Source organism: Cloeon dipterum, chromosome 4 (assembly GCF_949628265.1).
Source record: "Cloeon dipterum chromosome 4, ieCloDipt1.1, whole genome shotgun sequence".
In the NCBI taxonomy this organism is placed as follows: domain Eukaryota; kingdom Metazoa; phylum Arthropoda; class Insecta; order Ephemeroptera; family Baetidae; genus Cloeon; species Cloeon dipterum.
This window is the reverse complement of record NC_088789.1, coordinates 3,570,227-3,591,650: the sequence shown is the minus strand read 5'-3', so window position 1 is coordinate 3,591,650 and position 21,424 is coordinate 3,570,227. Positions and strand designations below refer to the sequence as shown.

The following is a 21,424-nucleotide window of genomic DNA, read 5'->3' as shown; positions in this document are numbered from 1 at the left end:
TAAAATAACTTTTCATTCTGTCAGTTTGATTTTTATGAGTCCTCTGGGGCATATCGAAATCTCACAGGAAATCGACTGCGCATATTATTTGCTCAAGCCCACAGATCCAGCCTGCACGATGTTTATCTCTTGTACATCAAAGATTTACCATGTGTAACTCGCACTGTCCTCCCTCCCTCTGCTCTGCTGCAGAACTAAACTAAAATCTCTGCTTGATTTTTTTTTTAATTTCCAGATATTTTCTTATATTCTCAATCGAGCATTTGGCTTCGCCTAAAAAGGATTTCCAATGATGCGTTTAAAACAATTTAATAATAATATGTTTACTGCGTATCTTGTGACTATGAAGAATTTAATACAAATCGACAGATAAACATAACCAGCTAGCAGATTTAAAATTGTTTTATAAAATAAAGTCAAAATGTGAAATACGAATAGTTACACTACAGACGGAAATAAATTAGGCTATAGCCTGTAGGGAATAGAGACTCAATATTGACTCTACTCTGTGTGGATCTAAGCCAGGATAAGGCGCCTAAAAGTAGACATTTATTGAATAAGAATAAACTGAGCAAAATTGCCTCGCATAATTATTCTTTTCTTGGGGTTTAATAAACCCCCAATAAATTTAGTATTTCGCTAAGGAAAATTCTAAACTATCAAATTTTCTAGCGTTTTATTTTTATTTTGCGTTCTTCAATCACAGAAGCGCCGTGCGTGCAAATTAACAATTTATGCTAATCCCATAGCAGAGCAGATTTTAATTTCGAGTGTTCGCAAGCGTTGCGGTGAGATTTTGTCTCTAACAAGCGAGCACTCCTGGAAATACGAGAGATTTTCAAATAAGAGATTATTAGCATTTTCGGCAGCAGGCGCGCACTGCGAAGCAGCAGCTGCTCAATCCGATAAAAAAAATCGTGTGCCGCGCGCGATTGAGAGGCAGCTGACGCAAAATTATCTACCCTCGGCGACCCGTGCCTATGCTTTGATGGCGGCAAAAAGGCGATGAATAAGAGTTTCTTGTGTACTATTTAGCTACGAGCCCGCCAAATAATACCAGGCGGATGAGGCGGAGAGGAGAAGAAAACGATGGAAGCGCAGAGGCAGAGGCTTCTTGCTTGGCCGCCACCTGACGCTGCTTTCAAGGGCCTTCTGCCAGCAGCATGCATGCACATGTATTTCAACCCGTGGCCCTATTCTCGTACCTGACATGACACGCCGCCAGGTCCGCTAATAATAATAATATGTGTGCTCTCGTCTCCTGGTAAATTTCCGCTGCTGCTTTTATTCTTCTTTTGCACCTGCCTCTGCTCGTGACCATTAGAATGATACGCGAACCCGTGCAGCCAGAAAAAGTTAAGCAAACATATATACGACGCGCTTTTATGATGGGTTAACTAAAGATGTTATAAACGAGATAGCCTCTAACATCATTAAGGAAATGAAGCATGTGAAATTAAGAATAAGGAAATGGTTTTGATCGACTAATGTGGGGCAGGGGCACTGTTGGTAGGAAAAAAATCGTTCTTTCAGGGACAGTCGAGAATTGAAAAACAAAAATACCTGCATTTAGGAAATGGATAGAATAAAAGTGAATCTGTATACCTTTAATCAACATTTTTCAGGCAAAGAAGCCGTTGCGTAAAAATTAATATTTTACTAGACTCTTTAGAGTCCAACAAAAGTCAAAATTAATATTTTTATTACGATAACAGGGCGTATCAGTGGCTGGCCACTCTGGCCAGTACTAGAGCATGCAAGATTATCTTCTCCTTAAAAATCTCAATCTGAAAGAAGCCCATCCAAATCAATCCAGCGCACGAAACAGAATTAAGTGATCTTTTTTATCTTTATTCTGGTATGTATCTAATTCTCGTCGTGTCACGTTGCTCTCGTGTCTTTAGGCAAATTTAAGTTATTTTTTCCCGACTTTTCAACAAATAGGAGATGTTAGAAATTGGTTTGCTAATAATCTCGGTATATTTGCAATCACAGCTAGGACTATATTCATTATCACTATCTCGCTGATTATGCTAAGTAGACATCAATAAATTCCTTTTTTTTCTGTCGAAAACATGTGTACGCGTTTATCTGTTTGAACAAAGAAAGACTTCCTTCAATGAGGTCAGAATTCACCGATGAAATTAAATTTATAGGCATAATTTTCCCAATTTTTAATAATATATTATAAAAAAGCAGTTGCATTATGTATTTTGTTTACAAGAAAAGCACTGCTGAGGAAGCCTGAGAGATCAAATAAAGGCTTTGAAGTAATAGAACTTGCGGGATATGTTTTATTTTCAAAATTAAATTCTTACAACTAGCCGTTCTTTTATAATTCTAATCAGACGAGTAGCATTTATAAAATCCCCTTTAGCCTTTTAACCCTCCTATGTGTTGCTATTTTTCATATTTTTCCAGGACAAAATATATTGATTTACTTTTGACACTTCATAAAATATACGACCTTATTCCACTGTTCTTATTTTTGTGTATTATCATATTTAATTCATGAGATCATGACGTTATGCACTCTTTATTGTTTCGAGGTCAGGACATTAGTCTGTCTGCTTTCTCTTGGTTCATCAATTTTCACCTCGTCTCTCATGCAATCATCCTTATAATCAGTTTTGGTGCTTGAAAAACGATACAAACAATCAGACAATTTTAAATATTGTAAAAAACACGCGCAAAATGTTTGTTTGATTCATCAATGTAACATCAGACTCAGGATCTCATTTTAAAGTGGATCGATACAGGTTACAGTTTAAAACTCTTTGAGTTGTTGGATGCAATAGCAGTTCATCGATAAACAACTTTTCGTATGAAACCTTTCTTTGTTGTGAAATAAAATAGGATTTCAAATAAGGATACAGCCTTGTCACCATTTGAGAAGCATGCTAACTTTGCAGCCACTTTTATAACAAAATTTAAAGTACTTATTCTTAATAGATCCTAAAAGAGTGATTCCATGCATTTGCAACAAGCATTTTCCAGGATATTTCAGTATCCTCTTTAAATGAACGCATAATTTGTGTGCAGTGTGTGTGTCAAACTGCTTGCTTTCCTTTATGGGAATGTTGTGCAAGCAAAGATCTCGCGCGGGCCAACTTTTCGAGCGTCATCAGTGAAATATCGATCGAAATTCGCGCACGCCATCTCGGCACTGAGGAAGAGTACGAGGCATAGCATAGACCGTTGGCTGGCAATATACTCGCGGATGGTTCGGTTTGACCGCCGAGCAAAACACACTCTCCCTCTGTCTCTCTAGCAACTCCCTGTTGAAAATAATGCCACCTGCTGACAATAACGCCGAATAATCAAAATTTCTCACTGCAAGGTCTGTCTCTCACCTTTCTTCTTCTCTCGTGTTCTATATTTGCTTTTTGTACATATATATTCAGCCGCCGAATGAATAGATTTATTTTTGCTGCTTTTCCTCTTCTTGCCTCTCTTTCGATTTGCTCTCTCTGCTGCTGCAAAAGCCAACGTCGAGATCAATGAATGGAGAGTATGTTTACTCTCTCTGTACTCGCACACGCAATAACGCAGGTGCATTAAATTCATTCACTCATTTAGTCGCTGAAAATAAGCGCCACACCCTGTGCGGATGTCATGCAAATCATCTTACGTGTCCTGAATTTGAATTCGAGTTAAATTTTAATATTTTGCACTGCTTAAAAATGTTCCTTTGGAAATTTTTGTGGGTTTTGAGCAGTAAAATTACAGCTAGATAAAAGCAATTGCTTTTTTATTTATCATCTAGATTTATTAAATATTTTGCCAGTTATTTCCTGTTGAAATATTATTGTTTCGTTAATTGTTAAGCATTTAAAAAATAAAGTAACTTTTAGACCTTTAGGTGGGTTGAGACTACCAAAACTACTGCTGTCTAGTGCGTGGGATGTGCGCCTTTTAAATATTTAAAATTTCAGAGGAAGAAAACACACTATCTGTACTTATTTTATTAGGAGTACCTATATTTATGTTTGGTTCATACATAAAGTCTATTCATTTTTAGCTGATGGAGCAATTTTTTACTATCCAACATATAACTTATTTGTACCCCCAGCAATAAACGCCGATATTACCGCGGGTTACACACGTTACACGAGCAATGAAAAATTATTGTTTGCCACCTTAGATTTTAAATCGCACATTTGGAGCTCAATATATCATCAGAGAGCCCAATTTTATCTCCGTATTTTATTATCGCGAGCTATAAAAACGGAATTTTACTTTCCGCGCACCTTATTAAATCGCAGCGGCCGCCGATGGGGATGAGCTGACCGACCGCGTAGGAAAGGCTGACCGCATGGCGTCGACTTTGGACGCGGACAACTTCAGCGACGACGTCTTCGAGTCGCCGGACGAAGAGGAGCCGCCGACCCCTGTGGGCTACCTTAACGCCCCCATCGGCACCTCGGACCGGGTGCCCTCGCCCACGGGCTACCGGGGCTACGTCGTCCCCACCGAGGCCTTCATCCCCACGTCAGCCGCAGCGGCCGCACACCACGCACCTGTGCACAAGGTGAGCCTCTTTTTGCTTGTCCTGACTAAAAGGCAAACTAACGCTCCTCTAATTGTTTGTAATATTTTTATTGTTATATTTGCCAGTCTCAAATTTGTCTGCTTTTATAATGCTTCAGACAATACTGCTGGGAGATAGCGGCGTAGGGAAGACGTCCCTGCTCGTGCAGTTTGACACAGGAATGTTCAAGGCTGGTACCTTTTCGGCAACAGTCGGGATTGGATTTACGGTATGATTATTTTTAATTTGGATTTTTAATTCAAATTACTTTTTTCAAGTTGAAATATTGGTGTTTGTTGCTCATGATTTATATTTATAGTACAATCAGAAAATAGAATCATAGAATTACATAAATATTAAAGCAGGGTTAGCAAAAACCAGCATTTTTCCGAAAAAAAACACTGCATTGCAAAAAAATGTTTTTTCGCGCACTTTTCCGAAACATATATGCATTTTTATTGAAGAAAAATTGCAACATTCATCGTGATTTTCCAAAATTTATGACTTGTGTGGCGCGAAATGTGACCTTAGCTAGGTCAAATTCGGAAAAATGTGGAAAACCCAAAACTGGTGGTTTTTCCAACTGGTTTTTTGCGCGAAACCCAGTGGTGCATTTTTCGCATTGCAAAATTGGCGAATTCTCTGCATGAAAGGCATAAAAATTACAAGTACAAGCAGGATCTGCATGGACGCGCGAAAAAAAGTTGATTCAACGTTGTCACGTATACTGTGGAATAGTTAATAAATTAAAATTACATCGCAAACACTTTAAAAATTACAACACAAAAACTGCTCGCACAGGGATGAAAATTTTGATGCGTCGCAATCTTTAAAAATCGGTGGCAGATCGTTCCAGGGCTTGCATATACCCTGATGTAAGAAAAGGCGGCTGGAGGCGGGGATTGCCACGCTGTTGCCTCGCAGCGTTCGTCCTGAAAGATTCTCTATGGCCTCGTATTTTCAAAGGTGCCAAAGCGGCAAATTAAATTGAAGAAAATATCCAAATTTATCCGCTCACGTGGGAGTTATTATGAAATAATAAATACCTTTAGAAGGATAAATAATGTTTTTTAAAGATATTGAAACAAATGGAGAAAACATTTAACCCTTTAACTGGGGAATTTATTCAGCATTTAAAAAATTCTTAACCTGTTTTATTGTTGAAAGGATTTGATTTAATTGGTATACTTGTGAATTATATATGTCAAACTGTGATTTTTTTCTGAGCTTTGCAAATGAAAATTAACAGCATATCTTTACGAACCCTGGAATTATATGTATAATTCAAAAATATAGGTATTTACCAACCCCTAATTTATAGGACGGAAAAATCAACTCAAAACTCATAAGCTCGGAAACGCAAACAAAAATTTACTATTGCTGCTGTTGAAATTGCTATCTGTCTTGATCTGACAATATTTTCACCATCAATAGATCTATTTTTATCCTTCATCACTTCAAAAGGCCAAAAAACACAATCTTTAAATCTTAAAATTGAAATATCCTGTATGATTGCTGGCTGTTATTTCTTTTTCTATCAACAATAACGACAAAATTGGTACAGAATTTCGTGAAATTCCAACATATTCCAATTATCCCACTTAACCTAAACCTCTTGATTATTAATTATCAACAAAAATTCCACTCTATGGAAGAAAAATAAAAAAAACACTCATATTCATCAACAGATCTCTAATTATCAGCTGCCAATTGCAGGAGTTACGCAGCAATTATCTCCCAGGTCACGTTGGGTTGATGACGTACGCACACACGCGCTCAAAAAAATTATCGGTCGAGGGGGTTTTAGCAAGGGAAAAAGCTAATTTCACGGTGGAAAGAACTCTCTTACGCACCACGAGCAGTGAGTTTATCGACGGGTGCGTGCGATATGTTAATAATTGATTAGCGCACGACGATTTGCACAAATCATATCGCGCGATCGGTCTACCTGTTGCTATGGTGACCTTCAGGAGACGCAGGCGCTCCCAGTGCGAGAGCGCGGTGGTCCTCAGTTTATTTTTAGGCCCAATCATTTCCAGACAGGTGCTCGTTTGTTCCACCCTCTCTATATAGTCGGTCGGCACAACAGCACAGTCCAACAGCATTCGCGGCTTACCTTTGTTCCCTGCTGCTCTCGCTTTGACACACATTTTCACTGTGAGACTCGATCGGCAATCAATCAAAAGCAACCACTTTGCTTGCTATAGAAAAAGAGACGTACGATCTCGAAAGTTAATTAGTTTTGAAACTGCAGTGAATTGGGCTGATCGCGAGACAGACAGAGAGAAAGAATGGAGCCGTTGAGTCCGTTGCAAAGAAGTCCGAGGTCGGGTTCCGTGCGCAGCAGTCCGGCCGAAAAAGCGCCTGGACAGCAGAGCGGCATTCTGGTCGGGTTGCCGCAATGCTCCGTCACCGCAAAGGTTTTTTTTAATACTAATTCCCAGCACGTCCGGCGTCTAAACGGTCCCAAATGATTTCTCTCGTTTCCGGAGGTGCTTCTCTTGGGCGACTGCGGAGTCGGCAAAACGTGTCTGCTCGTTCGCTTCCAAGACGGCCGATTCCTTTACGGCTGCTATATTTCCACCGTCGGGGTCGACTTTCGGGTGAGAGACCGCCGAGAGCGCCTGCTGTTTCTGTTGATAGGCCACCTGCGTGTCGTGCTTACGTTGCTGGTTGCATAATTCGTGTCGTGCAGGCGTCATGTTATATAGTGTGTTCATTTAAAAAGCCTCCACTCTGAAACGTGCATGTGTCATTTGCAGAGCAAAATAGTCACGGTGGATGAGGAAATGGTGAAGCTGCAAATTTGGGACACGGCAGGCCAGGAGCGTTTCCGCAGCGTAACCCATGCCTATTATAGAGATGCTCACGGTAAATATATACATATTTATATAAACACAATTATTTGTTGGAGCCTCCTCTTCTCTCCCTACTCACGTCTTCTCTTTGTTCAGCCCTGCTGCTGCTGTACGATGTCACAAACAAAACAAGCTTTGACAATATTAGGGCTTGGCTCGGCGAAATTCGAGAGTACGCACAAGACGACGTCGTTATTTTGCTTTTGGGTACGAGACGATGATAACACGCGAGCGGCGGCGAATTAAATTACTCCTGAGGTGGTGTTGCGTGTTGCAGGAAACAAGGCTGACTGCGAGAACAGGAAAATCAGGAGGGAAGAGGGAGAGCGGCTGGCTCGTGAATACAATGTCATCTTCCTTGAAACCTCAGCCAAATCAGGACTGAATGTCGACTTGGCCTTCACCGCAGTCGCAAGGTAATTCAAATGAAATCAAATGGAAGAAAGTTTTGTTTGTGAAATAATGCTAGACTATAGCTTCCATGTTTCTGTTAAATATCGTATTTTAAGTATTCATATTGTAAATTATAAAATTTAAAAGGCCTGTTAAATTATTATTTTTAACAAATATAAGCTTATAAATTATGATCACTTCGCGTGCTTCTGCCATCATAGGCATCTATCCACATGAATTTATGGATTTTTGAATAAAATATAAATTAAAAAATTTATCCACTTTGGCCAAAGAAAAAAGACCGTGATCGATAAGACTTTTAATTATGCATTCCCATCATGTTCTCGTTACAGAGGATTGTTAGCAAGGAGTACCTCTAGCCCTGAGAGCAGAAAGGAATACGGGGGCGCCCCCTTTATTATTCACGAGTACATTAAGGAGCATTCGCAAAAGGTGACGGATACCTCGACGCAGTCGTCGGCCTGCATGAATTGCAACATTTAGATTTGTTCCTGATGTTTCCTTGTGTGCAGTCGTCTCCGGCGTGTCAATATTTTGCCTTCTCTGACCATAATGTAATAGTAAGTTCGTTCGCACTAAGATGTCACCGAGGTTGTCACAAATCAATACGCGCATATATCAGCATTTCCGTGATGTCTAAATATCAAAATCATTAAAATGTATATAATTGTCTAATCACCGTGCCAATCGAATCTGATTCGCGTTGGAACACTTTCAATGATTTAAGCGCCTTAGATATTAGATTAATTTAATTAATTTAAGAGTTTGTAGGCAATAAATTTAAAATGACAATGCGGTTTGCCTTAAAAAGCAGGTTAACGCGCTAGATACTATTTATCCAAAAACGTTAATCTCGCAGGCTGTAGCGCAAGCGCATTGTTCTCCATAGCCAATTAAGTCGTGAATAATTTCCCAGCATCAGACCTCTATGAACTGGGCTCTCACCTTGATTTTATATTTGGTTTTTACAAATTAAATAAAATTATCAATTAAGCGCATATATCTTCAAATCCGATTTCGTTTTATTTTTCAAACCCTGAAATTTTAAATTTTAAAATTCCATTTAAAACAAGGCAAACTCAATGACATTGTATTTGTGATTAAGCTTCCAAGAAATTATCATGTTTTTGTCTAAAAAAAATATTATGTTCACCACTATTTAATTCATTGGAGGATGTCTGAGTGTTCGTAACCATTTGTCGGATATTGAAGGGAGAAGCGAAGGCCATAGCTCTCTACCCTAGCAAATAAAATGCATTAATTGAAATCTCATTGAGCGTATATTTTTACTGCAATTTTATTTCCGCATTCACCAAACTACCATTTGTGCACAGTTTTTTGATTGTAAATTAAGAGATACATTTTATCGTTTGTTACAAGCAGCGCTGAGTGAGTTGTGGAGTAAATAATGCTTAATTAGAAAACGATAAAGCATGGGAATTAATCATCTATGAAAATCATAGTCTTTTTACCTTAATAAGTATTTAAAATGAAAAAATGGCTCACTAGGGGAGAAAAGGCAAAGAAGACTAGACAAAATGATTTGTATTTTCAATCGGACTAAAACAACCAACCAATTGAAAATTGAAATGATAAGAGGCCGCATAAAGAGCTAATAGTGTCATGACTGTTGACTGAAAATTATGCCGCAATAAATAATTATGAAATCAAAAGACGACACGCTAGGTTACCAAAAACAAGAAATTAGGTTTGTTTAAAATTCATCGATATGCCCAGAGCGTTAAAATTTTTGGCTCGAAAAACTCAATAATTCGTAAGGCAACCTTTCAATTTAGCTGAATTCGGGACAACGTTAATTTCATCTCAAGAAGATAATGGATCACTATTTTAATATTTAACATTCGCAGTGCCTCTTGATGGGGGCCTGCCATTTGGTTCCCTACAGTACATAACAATTAGTTTCTTGCCCCTGATGAGAGGAGTGTGTTCAACTTGTTTCATATCGTCACATATCAACGCCAGGTTTGAAATGAAGTTGCTCTCTGCCAAACTTTGCACAACCGCTATTCAATGTCGGGGGGAGATGGTTTACACAGTTTCGGCTGTTCCGTTTTCAAATGTACATACACTAGTTAAATGCTACGACGCAAAGTCCATGTTCGAAGACACACACCACTCGCACTCTTGTCAAAGGAAAGATCTTATTCTTTAGTTGAATACCATGGACATGGAATGATTGAGAGGTATAAAAGAAAAATAAATTAGAATTTTTGTACAATATGTACAATGTACAACAGCCTGCTGTTTCTAATTTCGGATAGTGACCAGGTTGTGAATTTGTTTTGCTTTTTTCTCGTATTTACATGTCAGCACTTCCGTTTAGCCATTATCGATTTACTAACTGCCTCCTCCCCATGTTAAGTAAATTCAGTCCAGTGTCTAAAAAGCGCTTTAGTTGCTATTTCAGTGTGAACCTCGACAAAATTTGAAACAAGTAGTATGATATCAACTGATGTACTTTACAAAATGGCGTGTTCGGCTTAAAATGCCAGCGTTCAGGAAAAATTGCACATGTCACAGAAGCTTTGGCAATAAGATTTGCAGAATACTTAATAACGAAAGCAGAGTTTTGGGTGAGCCACGTTTGATTTGTGGCAATGAACGGTTAACATGCGTTTTTCGCCGCGGCAGGTCGCGGATTGCACGGGAACAATGATTAAGAACGAAGTAAATCTCTCGGTTATTAAAGCTGAATCTTCATCGAGGCAAGGATTCGGTTGGATTGGTTAATACCAGAGCAGCGAATACAAATATGAAAAAATGCAGTAGTGCATGTAGGTGGACACAATGAACGTGCAATGCAGGATGACAAACTTCAAGTTATCTTGCTGCACTGGCCTTCTCAACAACGTACCGTCGCCCACTTCAATTGGGAATTTGCCGGTCGTGTAGAAATGTTGCAAAATGTCATCTTTTTGCTTGAATAAATCGTACAACCACTGTTTCATTCCCTCTGGATCTGAAGGAATCTGCAACAATTAAAGGATACACATGAAAACACTATCTATTAACCAAATACGCTACCACTTCTACAAGAGTTAAATTTCCAGATAAATATAATGAAAACTATCAGTGATTAAAATTTAGCAGGGTTCCGAAAACCCGGTTTTTTTCATTATGCCCAACCCACCTGGGTTTTATTGGGGGGTAATTTGGATTTTAAGAGGATTTGCTATTCACTGCTTTATTTTAAGAAACGAAGAAACTCATTCCCTATACTTCAGGGCTTGCCAGTTTGCATTGCCCAAAAATACAACATTATTTTTTACCGTTAAAAAAAGCAAAATTGAAATTTTTATTAGTTTTTCCGCTTTTTTATTTTCTATACTGAAAATATTGGAGCCTCGGGTAAAATTGTGGGTTTCATTAGAAATTTTGTCCTGAAAAAAAAAACGAAAAATCCTGGGTCCGTTAAAATCGGGTGGGGAAAATTCGGAACCCTGAAATTTAGTTCATTAATACGAATTTAATTTGGTAATGACTTCGTTTGACAATCTCAAAAGAGCATACTATTAGAATTCTGTTATAGCACAGTGGTTTCCTCAAGTAGTCAGAATTTTACAAATAAGTGAAATGACTCAGTCAGCTGATCCACTTGATATTGGTAATTCGATTTTGAATGTAATCACAGCCACTTAAAAAAAGCAGGCACAAGTGGTTGACCTTAAAGTGATAATTTAATGCAAAGATTGCTACTAAAGTGACATTTTGATAAGGCGTTAACTGATGATATTTGGAAAAAATCCGCACTTTGTACGCGTGATTTTACATGGATTTTTGTAGACATCCTTCTTTGATAAGCAAGAAAGCAGTCTGGCCTCTGGTCTGCGGGGAGTCTGATTTTAATTTGTAAAATCGCAGTACCGTCCTTGACTACTAAAATTTGAAACGTCAGGAGTAGGAGTGTCAAAGCAGTGGCAGATATTTTAGCAGTTAGGGGATCTAATACTGGCTGCCCAATGTCAGAGATGGCACAGAGTGGTTAAATTGGTAACTCGAAATGCTCAAATAGTTCGTTGGGCAGGGAGGATTCACCACTTGCTGGTTTTAGCACCTTTCCAGCGGCTTTAGGGACAAATTTCTAGCGTTTCAATCAGTGCGGGGAGGCAAAAATATGATCACATTGGGTCCAAGATCCTCTGCGGCCACTTGGGCCCCATTTTATACGCTCAGCAATGTTATGAGCTCATAGCCAACGGGATGTGCTGAGCAGAGGTTAAAAAAAAGACAAACAAATTCAATATTTCTAGTACTGAACTTCGGGTCAAATCTGGCTCCCCAGGCGTTAAGTGGCGGATGCAAATTTGATAAATAACAACTTAAACAAAAATCAGCGACATTCATTGACCAGCGAGTGCCGCATCAATTGACTAAAGTGATGTGCATGATATTAAGGCATTAAACTGACTGCCAATTGCCAATTTAAGTGGCCAGCAAACAAGTGAGGTCGCCAGCAGGGTCAAATGGCTGCATTAAATTAAGTGCCGCATTGTTTAATATGACTTGACAGGCGATTGCGCATTTGTCAAATTTGATAGGGCCACCGCGTGGCAATGTCAAACACTCACCATTTTAATTTCGTAGATCTTGTACAAGAAGTAGGTGTCTCTCGGCTCCTTGCATCCAGTAACTATGTCAAATAAGCTGAGGGGTTTGCCGCTTGGGTAGGCGATTGTGATGTCTAGGATATACTTGAGGCAAGGCTCATCAGGGGGAATTATTACGTGGTTGGACCGGTTGGGCAGATCGTCCAGGGCTTCTTCTACATCAGAGTTGAAGGTCTGGTTTAAGTGGATGGAGGGTGGCGCAAGGGACTCGATGATTGCCTCCATGGCGCCGACGCGGGGCAGCGTGACGTTCTTCAGTTCAGAGAAGCCAATCTGCGCAGCGTTCTTTTGAAGATATCTGCGAGTTGAAAAACACATTGCGGCAAACTGGTGGGAGCTGAAATCTGCATTTTTACCTGTTGCTGGCTTCTCGTCTCTTGTGCAAGAACCCTCCCTCAGGAAACAAGATGAGCCATTTCCTGTTTAGTGTCTTGTAGACCTTTTCTAAATGCCTCTTCAGCAGCTGGACGCCTCTTTCCCTGTTTTCAGGACCCTGCGCCAGGATCGAATTAATTTGAAGTCGTTTCTCAAGAGAAGAAATTTACAGAGAGAATGAAGAAGTCATCATGGAAGTAAGACACAATTCCAAAGTTGGTGTACTTAAAAACGCTGTCCATGATCCACATCAAGTTGGACAGCACGCCCTCCTTAGCATTAAAGCACCCCATCATCAGAGGTACGTCAGCCGTTGACTGGTGGTTTGCTATCACCAAAACCGTTTGGTCCATTACCCGACTCACGTCGTCACCAACTTCGACAACTAAAATATTTTCAATTTGGTTAATAAAGAGGATTACTAGAAAAATTATATGCAAATAAAACGTATAGCAAATGATTAAATGGTTAAGAATGATGTAAAAAATATAGAAAATTATGCGAAATTCCTCGCTGTTAGTGTAAGGTGACTATGTTCTATTTTTTTGTCATCAGGAAATGAAAATAAGTAGCACTCTTTCAATTTGTTCAATTCCTAACCGTACAAGCAAATAGAAATTTTCCATTTTCGACAGAGGATTTTTTCTTCATTTTATTTTTTTAAACATTCCTTATCATCTTTCCAACAAACGGTAAAAATGAGAATTTAAGCTTCAATTCAACGTATCAAATTAAGATTTCGTTTCATTTTATTGGCCGTTGACTCTACTAAAAAGGAACGAAAATCTTTTATATTATATGACTTGCAATTATCTTGAAAACTTGAATATAAAAAAAATGTGTTAACAGCAATAATTTTTTTCCAGTGACGAGGAATTTTATTTTAAAAAAGTGGAATAAAATGAGGCTCACCGTTGTAGCCAGACACCCAGCTCCAGCAGCCCACCATTGAGATCATCCAGTGATAGAGGAGACCTTCGATTTTCCAGTAGACGTTCGGTTTGCATTTCTTCAGCGGGAACAGTGTGAGCATCCATAGGGTGTGGGTTGGAAAACAGTAGAGGTTGTTGGCTAGCACCCATATCAGCTTGAGTATGCCTCTGCAGAAGACGTAACTACTATACAATAAGCCGCTGCAGCTGTAACACGGATTATGAGCGATAAGATGAGAAAAATCGAACGAGACGTCAGGAAAAAATCTACATTAAGAGCACGTCGTGCAGCAGCAAGTGGTACTTGATCATTTTCCGACCGGCACCTGCGTCGAACTGAAGGTACGGTTTTTTTCGAAAAGGGGAGCACCACATCTCGAATGGATGCAAGAACATGGAGTAGAAAGTGGCTCGGTGCACCGCGCTGTAGATGCAAGTGCACTTGTGTCAAGGATGGCTACTCAATAGCAAGAAGCGGTCAACTCGCTCGCGGCCCCTAGCATTGATCAATCGACGTGTTTATACCCCGATAAAGTGTTTACTTCAAATGCAGCGACACAAAATTAATTATTAAGAAAATTATTAGTGTTAAGTGAGCATGTACCATGCTTATTTAAGCTAATTTTCTTAAATTTAAAAACTAAATCATTTAAAACTTTCGTGGGTTAATTCTACGATTCACTTTAATCGTTTTTTAAGGTCTCAGCCGCAAGATTTAAAGCGGCGGCTGGCGGGACCGACTTAGCCGAATATTTACCCGGCGGCTGGCGCGGCTGACAATATTTTAAACGTGAGGTTTGATAGTGCTTAGCGGCCCAAAAGGTCGGTTTTTTCTCTCCTGCCCTTTAATTTTTGACCATTTTTCACCGGCGACTGGCGCGGCGCAGCGAGATCTCTAATTGTTATTAAACGAAAAAACACAATTTCTCATCAATTTGAATTAATATTTTTAGTTGCAAAAAGGATTAATTTAGCAGCCGATTTTTATTCAATTTCTTGAGTGCCTTTTCTTGTTACCTACTATAAAAATATAGGAAAGTATGGTTGATGTTATTTTTTTTTATAATTTTTCATTTATGAAAAGTCTAGAATTCTAAGCTGAAACAACCACTATCAAGTATCAGAACGTGGCATATAATTTTTCCACTCAAAATTTTACAAGCAACTATCTAAAATGAGCAAAAAACCAATTTCGTAAATTTTTATTTGAAGAATTACGATTTCATAATTACTTTTAGTAAGATAGTTCACACAGATTAGTAAATCACTGTTAGTGAACGTTTTTAGAGATTGTTTTGGGAGTAAAATAAATATTTATTATTACTTCTATGACCCACGACCTCAGACATCGTACGTTGTATTCAGAACGCTATCAAAAAAGGTCATTTTAAGATAACAGTATAAAAAAACCTATACGAATATGTGAAAGCATGAAAGGCTTGTAGGAACTAAAGTATTTTGTTGGAAGGATAATGGGGCTCGATAAATTTTTTTATCACGACAGGAAGGCTTACGTTTGCATGCGTTTATCGCACGTTTTAGAGTTCAGCGTCTCATAAGCTGACCGAACTATTCAATTCAAAACTCTACAAATCAGATAAGATCTCAAAGATTTAAAACGATTGCTTTCATTGCAGATCATTTTTTAAGAAGAACCTCAGATGTTCCATCTTCCAAACACAGGAAACATTATTTCAGCCTGAAGAAAAGTTAAGCAGCTCAGCGCGTTGCCTAAAAATAGAATGCTTCACCAAAATTTTCATCAATGACGAAAACGACACGTTCCCATTTATTAAATCAAATTCGAAACTAAAGCCTCTTTAAAAACCGATTCAAACTCCCCAGCGCTCTAAATTTTCTATAAAAAAAAAATACGTGAATTGTAAATCGTAACCCAATCAAAATTCACGCAATCCGCTGATGATGTGATGCATGCAGTGTGGGGCTCGAGAGAGATGGAGTTCAAAGAGTTGCACAGAGAGGAGGGGATCTCTCAAGGTTGCATGCTTGAGCTTATATGCAACGCTTGCGGTATAATTATTGGTGATAGCATTGGTTAAGCAACCAGTGTTCACTAGGAAAAATTACGTCTGGTGCCAAAGAATGCAACCAAAAAATACACATTCCAATTAAATTTCAAGGCGGCAAGTAAAGTAACTAAGAATAAAGCTCTTCGCTTCATTCCGCTTGAAGCAAGGTAACATAATAACATTGTTAAATATTTTTATCACTGCAGTCAAAAATATTTCCACAGCCATTGATTGGGCTTGGCAATAAATTTAAAAAGAAAACAAGTTTCATCACTTCAAAAGCGTTATTCACTTAGAGATTTAAATATTAAAAAAATGTCACGCGATCACAGAGATTAAAACCGATTAAAAGAAATAATAGAAAATTTGTATTTACCACATCTGGTCCATAGCCGTGAGATTTAGGTTTACGATTTCAATGAAATTTGTACATCCTGTAAAAAAGATTCCTTGGCTCTCCTTGTTTGTCTTCCTTGATACCTCATCTTGTTTCTCGTTTTCTAGACTGAAACAAAAAGAATATACGTTTATGGAATTAGTATTTTATTAATTTCAATTGACGATCTAGTATGTGTGTGTATAGCCGTACAAGGTTATGCGGTAAAGCCGACGTTTAGGCCCATTCCAAGAAAATTGTTTAACCTTGAGCTAAAAAGGTTCCTGTTTAATGTCTGTAGCTCCCAAGGAAATTAGGAGATTTCGAAATTTTCTAGATTTAAAGGTTAGTCGTACCGTTGAAGCAAAAACGGGAAAATTAGAAAAAAACGTCCAGAGCACGACGCCGGGAAAAACAAATCGCGAAACCACAAAAAACGCGGACGGTTGCCTGCCGATAAAGTTTTGAACCATTGGTAGATATCAATAATTACACAATTGAACGCCAAAACCACCACCTCGTGCAAAAGGAAAAGAAAATGTCAATACAGAAGAGTTATTTCGTCCGGGTAGGCATCCGGAGGTTCAAAATTTTGAGGAGCCATCTCTTGCTACGAGGAAATGCCGAGCTAAACAAATCAAACGGGTGGGAAGGCCTCGAGAGCTGCCGGGTGAGGTGATCGGAAGATCAGGCTGTCAAATCACCGAGCGAGCAGTCTATGACGCTGCCTAAACCTGCCGAATCGAATTCGCCGAACACATGGTCAGTAGGCACTAATTTCAGTCTGGCAGCGCGAGCGAACGATTTTCGACCCGAGCACAATAACAACAGCAATTGGCATTGGCAGGCACGAAAAGGAGCGAAATACTAGCGCCGGTCCGCCGCGACCATTTCCCAAGCACGTATTACCTCATTTAAGTAGGGGCTCACGTGCGCTCAAAATGATTCATTTGTTCACTTGAGCCGGTGTTCGGAGCTCAGTCGGCGCTCGGGCGAGCACAGCGTTACATCCAAATGTCAATTAGAAAATAAACAAATTAAATTGTCGGTGGAAAGGAGTGCAAGAAAAGGTGCTGTTTGCGCAACCTCGCGCTCATCCTCTTTAGCAGCTGCACTGCACACCTCCCTATGTATTTGAGGCGCCACTCGCGCGAAGCTTGCGAATTAAGACTCGCCCCTGCGAGGGAAAATCTCGCTCGAAACACTTGAACGCGTGCTGCAGTGTAATTCTTGCTATCAATTGATGCATTCATTGGTAATTGACGAACTAAGTTACGGCCGTGTTTCGTCAGCCCGGATTACTCCGGCCGTCCATTTCAATAATTAAATTATCGGAATTTAAGGATTATTCTGTTCTGTTGGCTGCCTGCGCGAACTCGTACTTTTCGCCCTGGCTCCTGTTACGCCCCCTTCCCAAAATTTTCTTTTGGAAACCGCAACTCTCGAGTAAATTTGCTCTTGAGGCTTATTCTTGCCAAGTGTCTTTCCAGCTGGAAAACTAGGGCAAAGCAAGATTGTGGAGGCTGTTGACGCAATTACGCATACTATTAGCATTTGAAAAAGCTGTACATACGGGCACAATGGCTCTATTATCAAACCGCATCTCGACTGGCTGCAGAGTGGCGGATCAGTTCAAGCTGGCACTCAATAAAACGGCAGCCAGTAAATTTCGTACGAGTGCTGCAATTATGGTGAGCTGATTTCGGTTGTACTAAAGAATTGTTTGGTCATTTAGCTAAAATATTCTTAGTGTTGAAAGGCATTGTTAAATTACAACTAGGTGCACATCAGTCATCATAATATTGCCTTTGTACTAAAATATAATAATATCATTTTTACTATTTCACACTTTGCATCTGCACTACTTTACAGGAAAATTTTTGTGTTTTTGTGCCTGTCTTTTTGTATATATTCCAGTATTTTTTGGTTTTTATGAGCGTATTGTGATATAATGCAGAAAGTTATTTCTATTTTCAATTAATCTATAATCATTAAAAAATTATTGTTTTTCAAAAACTGACCGGTCCTACAACTTTTTTTAGAGAACCAGCTGTTTTTGGTGGGGGTGTATTATCGGTATGGTGTGATGATGTGTGCTCTTTAGCTGTGCACTTAAAATCTGTCTGAATCATCTTAGTAACAAAATGAGGTCTATGTAACTATTTATCTGTAGTCAAAGGCCCAAGTAAGATTAAAAAAATAAGCTTACTAAACGGTGAAAGATGATTCTGTAGACTGGTAGCCTGCGCTCTTCTGCTCTTGATCCATCTTAATGAGCCGAGAACGGATCCGGTTTTAGACGAAAGATTTGATAATGGAATTGATTTAATAAGTGCCCCAACCTCTCTTATCAAAGCACAACATTGCAACAGCCATCCAAAGTCGATAATGTATTACGTTAAGGAAAAAAATTTCTTTCTCCCCCCCCCCCCCTTTGACTTATTTATAATCTATTTCTTTTTGACTTTTAATTATTATTTCAATTGGACACCTAACATATTTAAAGTTCAGTAAAGTACAAAATACATTATATTATAATAATTTATTTATTTTTCATATTTGTAGAAAAAACTCTTTCATCCACCACCCCGACACTATTATCTTTGCACACAGAAATAAATGCATGTTTAAAACTAAGTGAAAGATGCGAGTGACAACTAGCCTAGAGTCGTTTGCCAAAAACTTAATAAACCTTACTAAACACCAAATTTAAAACAAAAAATTCTAAAACTTTTCTGTAATTCCAGGAGAAGTACCGTATTGAAGCGGACACCTTTGGAGAACTGAAAGTTCCGGTGGAGAAATACTATGGAGCTCAGACAGTTCGTTCAGTGATGAACTTTCCCATTGGCGGCGAGACCGAGCGAATGCCTGTAAAACCTCTGTTCTAGAAAATCCTTTTTTACTCAAAGTGCATTTTCAGGTGCCCGTTGTGACCGCCATGGGCATGCTGAAGAAAGCAGCAGCCCTGGTCAACAAGGATTACGGTCTGGACCCCAAGGTGGCGGATGCCATCAGCCAGGCAGCAGATGAAGTCATCAGCGGCAAATTGTACAAGGACCACTTTCCCCTTGTGATTTGGCAGACCGGTTCTGGCACCCAGACCAACATGAACACAAACGAAGTCATCAGCAACAGGGCTATCGAAATCATGGGAGGAAAACTTGGAAGCAAAACTCCCGTCCACCCCAACGACCACGTGAACAAGAGCCAGGTACATTTCCCCAGCGTACTCTTGTCATTTCCTGAACTGAAACGCGTTTGCAGAGCTCCAATGATACTTTCCCTACTGCAATGCACGTCGCTGTCGCTGTGGAGCTGCACAAGACCCTGGTTCCTGGCCTCAGAGCTCTTCACGATTCCCTGGACGCGAAGGCCAATGAGTTCAAAGATATTATCAAGATCGGCCGAACTCACACCCAAGTAAAAAATGTCAAATCAGGCTTCCATGAGCTGGTTTGACGTGATTTTAATTGTAAACAGGATGCAACTCCTCTGACTCTTGGTCAAGAGTTCAGCGGCTACGTGCAGCAAATCAAATTTGGAATCGAGAGGGTGAACGCTTGCCTTCCCAGATTGTACATGCTGGCTGCAGGCGGAACCGCTGTTGGAACTGGCCTGAACACTAGAATAGGCTTTGCTGAGAAGGTTGCTGATAAACTGGCAGAACTGACTGGTAATGTTTTGATCACACTTCTATAATATACTGTAATCCAACAATAGATTTCAATAATGATTTTCTAAGGAGACAAATTTTAAAAATAACTACTTTGGGGTTTGATTTTGATGCTTGTAATAATTATAATTCATGTTTAGGATTTTGCTACTGCTGATTAACTGATTTGGCCCATGTTTAGCAAAATTGTAAAATTTTTTGTTAGAAATTTGTTCTTCGCAAATATAATTATTATAAAAAAACATTCGTGGGTTCTTAGGGACTATTTTGGAAATAAGAACGTTTTAACCCATCTGCTAGTTAGGAAATTTTGAAATTATGTTCATTTGCACCCAATCCTGATTTAATACACCAAAAAAATACGTCATCGCATGTCATTGACCAAAAGTTTAACCTGAGTACGGTTTATTTCTACCATTGATGGCTTCTCTTATTTTATGAATTTCCCAAGCACAAAATATTCCACTCATTAAGTGGTGACGTAATTATTTAAATTTAAAAAAATAAGTGTTTGTTTGTGTCTCTTACACCCAGTGCTATTTTTTAACTTCTTTCAATTAGCCTGGAAAATATTCCCAAGATATGATGTGTGAGCCTTTGTGTTTAATATTTCCGAATATTTTTATTTTGTTATTTTTTGCTATTAATTCAACTTGACCCGTGCCTTTTGCTCTTCTAATTCGTCATTAAATTTATTTTCTTCATTACAGGTCTTCCTTTTGTGACCGCCCCCAACAAATTCGAAGCTCTTGCTTGCCACGATGCCATGGTTGAAGTTTCCGGCGCCCTCAACACTATTGCCTGCAGTTTCATGAAGATCGCCAACGACATCAGATTCCTCGCGTCCGGCCCCCGTTGTGGGCTTGGAGAGCTGAGCCTGCCAGAAAACGAGCCTGGAAGCAGCATTATGCCTGGTTTGCAGCACATTAAATGAAATTAATGCCACAATCTCATTTGACATTGCAGGTAAGGTGAATCCGACGCAATGTGAAGCCATGACAATGGTTGCTGCTCAAGTTATGGGGAATCATGTTGCCGTGACTGTCGGTGGCAGCAACGGCCACTTTGAGCTGAATGTTTTCAAACCCATGATGGTCGCCAATGTTCTTAGGTTTGTGTTTATTCTATTTTCAGTCACCTTTTATCTCATTTGCAATCGCAACAGGTCAATACGCCTGCTTGGTGATGCTGCGAATGCGTTCACTACAAACTGTGTCGTCGGCATTGTGGCAAACCGCGAGCAAATTAACAAGTTACTGCACGAATCTCTGATGCTGGTGACTGCATTGAATCCTCATATCGGCTATGACAAGGTAGTATTTTTTATTAGGACGTTTTTGTTTATCTTTTGAAATGTTTTTAACAACAGGCTGCTAAAATCGCCAAAACCGCCCACAAGGAGGGACTGACATTGAAAGAGTGTGCGTTGAAACTTGGCTACCTGACTGAAGATCAGTTTAACCAATGGGTTAAACCAGAGGACATGCTTGGTCCCAAGTAAATTTGTTAAAATTTATGGAATAAAATAAATAATTTACATTATATTAAGTACAGCTTATCTAATTATTTTGCATGACACACACCTGACATGACAGTTAAAATAT

General features: G+C 39.2%; 3 protein-coding genes across 8 annotated transcripts; 2 read left to right on the top strand and 1 right to left on the bottom strand.

The window, feature by feature from the left end:
* The first annotated feature begins 3,170 nt into the window (after positions 1–3,170).
* LOC135941637 (ras-related protein Rab-37-like) lies at positions 3,171–9,086 on the top strand. Of its 2 annotated transcripts, XM_065487220.1 has the most exons (7): positions 3,171–3,340; positions 4,266–4,531; positions 4,650–4,760; positions 7,294–7,402; positions 7,486–7,596; positions 7,667–7,805; positions 8,136–9,086. In XM_065487220.1, exons 2-7 carry the CDS (start codon positions 4,316–4,318, stop codon positions 8,284–8,286), a joined length of 837 nt encoding a protein of 278 aa, XP_065343292.1. In that variant the 5' UTR covers positions 3,171–3,340; positions 4,266–4,315; the 3' UTR covers positions 8,287–9,086. The 2 variants fall into 2 exon arrangements, with proteins under 2 accessions (XP_065343292.1, XP_065343293.1); XM_065487221.1 differs by lacking the exons at positions 3,171–3,340; positions 4,266–4,531; positions 4,650–4,760 and adding exons at positions 6,190–6,951; positions 7,024–7,134.
* LOC135941636 (acyl-CoA:lysophosphatidylglycerol acyltransferase 1-like) lies at positions 9,065–18,513 on the bottom strand. 4 transcript variants are annotated; one of them, XM_065487216.1, is made up of 7 exons: positions 18,354–18,513; positions 16,145–16,273; positions 13,719–13,945; positions 12,977–13,191; positions 12,788–12,924; positions 12,393–12,729; positions 9,065–10,793 (listed from the first exon to the last, which is right to left on the bottom strand). In XM_065487216.1, the coding sequence occupies exons 1-7, from the start codon at positions 18,410–18,412 to the stop codon at positions 10,551–10,553; spliced, it is 1,347 nt and encodes a 448-aa protein (XP_065343288.1). In that variant the 5' UTR covers positions 18,413–18,513; the 3' UTR covers positions 9,065–10,550. The 4 variants fall into 4 exon arrangements, with proteins under 4 accessions (XP_065343288.1, XP_065343290.1, XP_065343289.1 ...); XM_065487218.1 differs by lacking the exon at positions 18,354–18,513 and adding an exon at positions 17,054–17,304; XM_065487217.1 differs by lacking the exon at positions 18,354–18,513 and adding an exon at positions 16,693–16,830.
* LOC135941635 (fumarate hydratase, mitochondrial-like) lies at positions 16,806–21,368 on the top strand. 2 transcript variants are annotated; one of them, XM_065487215.1, is made up of 9 exons: positions 16,806–16,906; positions 18,892–19,017; positions 19,068–19,358; positions 19,412–19,567; positions 19,628–19,820; positions 20,531–20,734; positions 20,787–20,931; positions 20,986–21,133; positions 21,190–21,368. In XM_065487215.1, exons 1-9 carry the CDS (start codon positions 16,904–16,906, stop codon positions 21,319–21,321), a joined length of 1,398 nt encoding a protein of 465 aa, XP_065343287.1. In that variant the 5' UTR covers positions 16,806–16,903; the 3' UTR covers positions 21,322–21,368. The 2 variants fall into 2 exon arrangements, with proteins under 2 accessions (XP_065343287.1, XP_065343285.1); XM_065487213.1 differs by lacking the exon at positions 16,806–16,906 and adding an exon at positions 17,464–17,835.
* Positions 21,369–21,424: the final 56 nt, after the last annotated feature.

Bases quoted from the DNA above. Each gene is read 5' to 3' on its own strand.
- LOC135941637 (XM_065487220.1), top strand. From the start codon at position 4,316: ATGGCGTCGACTTTGGACGCGGACAACTTCAGCGACGACGTCTTCGAG. The intron at 4,761-7,293 runs GTATGATTATTT...TGTCATTTGCAG, and splicing joins CAGTCGGGATTGGATTTACG to AGCAAAATAGTCACGGTGGA. The intron at 7,597-7,666 runs GTACGAGACGAT...TGCGTGTTGCAG, and splicing joins CGTCGTTATTTTGCTTTTGG to GAAACAAGGCTGACTGCGAG.
- LOC135941635 (XM_065487213.1), top strand. From the start codon at position 17,725: ATGGCTCTATTATCAAACCGCATCTCGACTGGCTGCAGAGTGGCGGAT. The intron at 17,836-18,891 runs GTGAGCTGATTT...CTGTAATTCCAG, and splicing joins GTACGAGTGCTGCAATTATG to GAGAAGTACCGTATTGAAGC. The intron at 21,134-21,189 runs GTAGTATTTTTT...TTTTAACAACAG, and splicing joins CTCATATCGGCTATGACAAG to GCTGCTAAAATCGCCAAAAC.
- LOC135941636 (XM_065487216.1), bottom strand. From the start codon at position 18,412: ATGGATCAAGAGCAGAAGAGCGCAGGCTACCAGTCTACAGAATCATCT. The intron at 13,192-13,718 runs GTGAGCCTCATT...AAAATATTTTAG, and splicing joins CTGGGTGTCTGGCTACAACG to TTGTCGAAGTTGGTGACGAC. The intron at 12,730-12,787 runs GTAAAAATGCAG...TTCAACTCGCAG, and splicing joins AGACGAGAAGCCAGCAACAG to ATATCTTCAAAAGAACGCTG.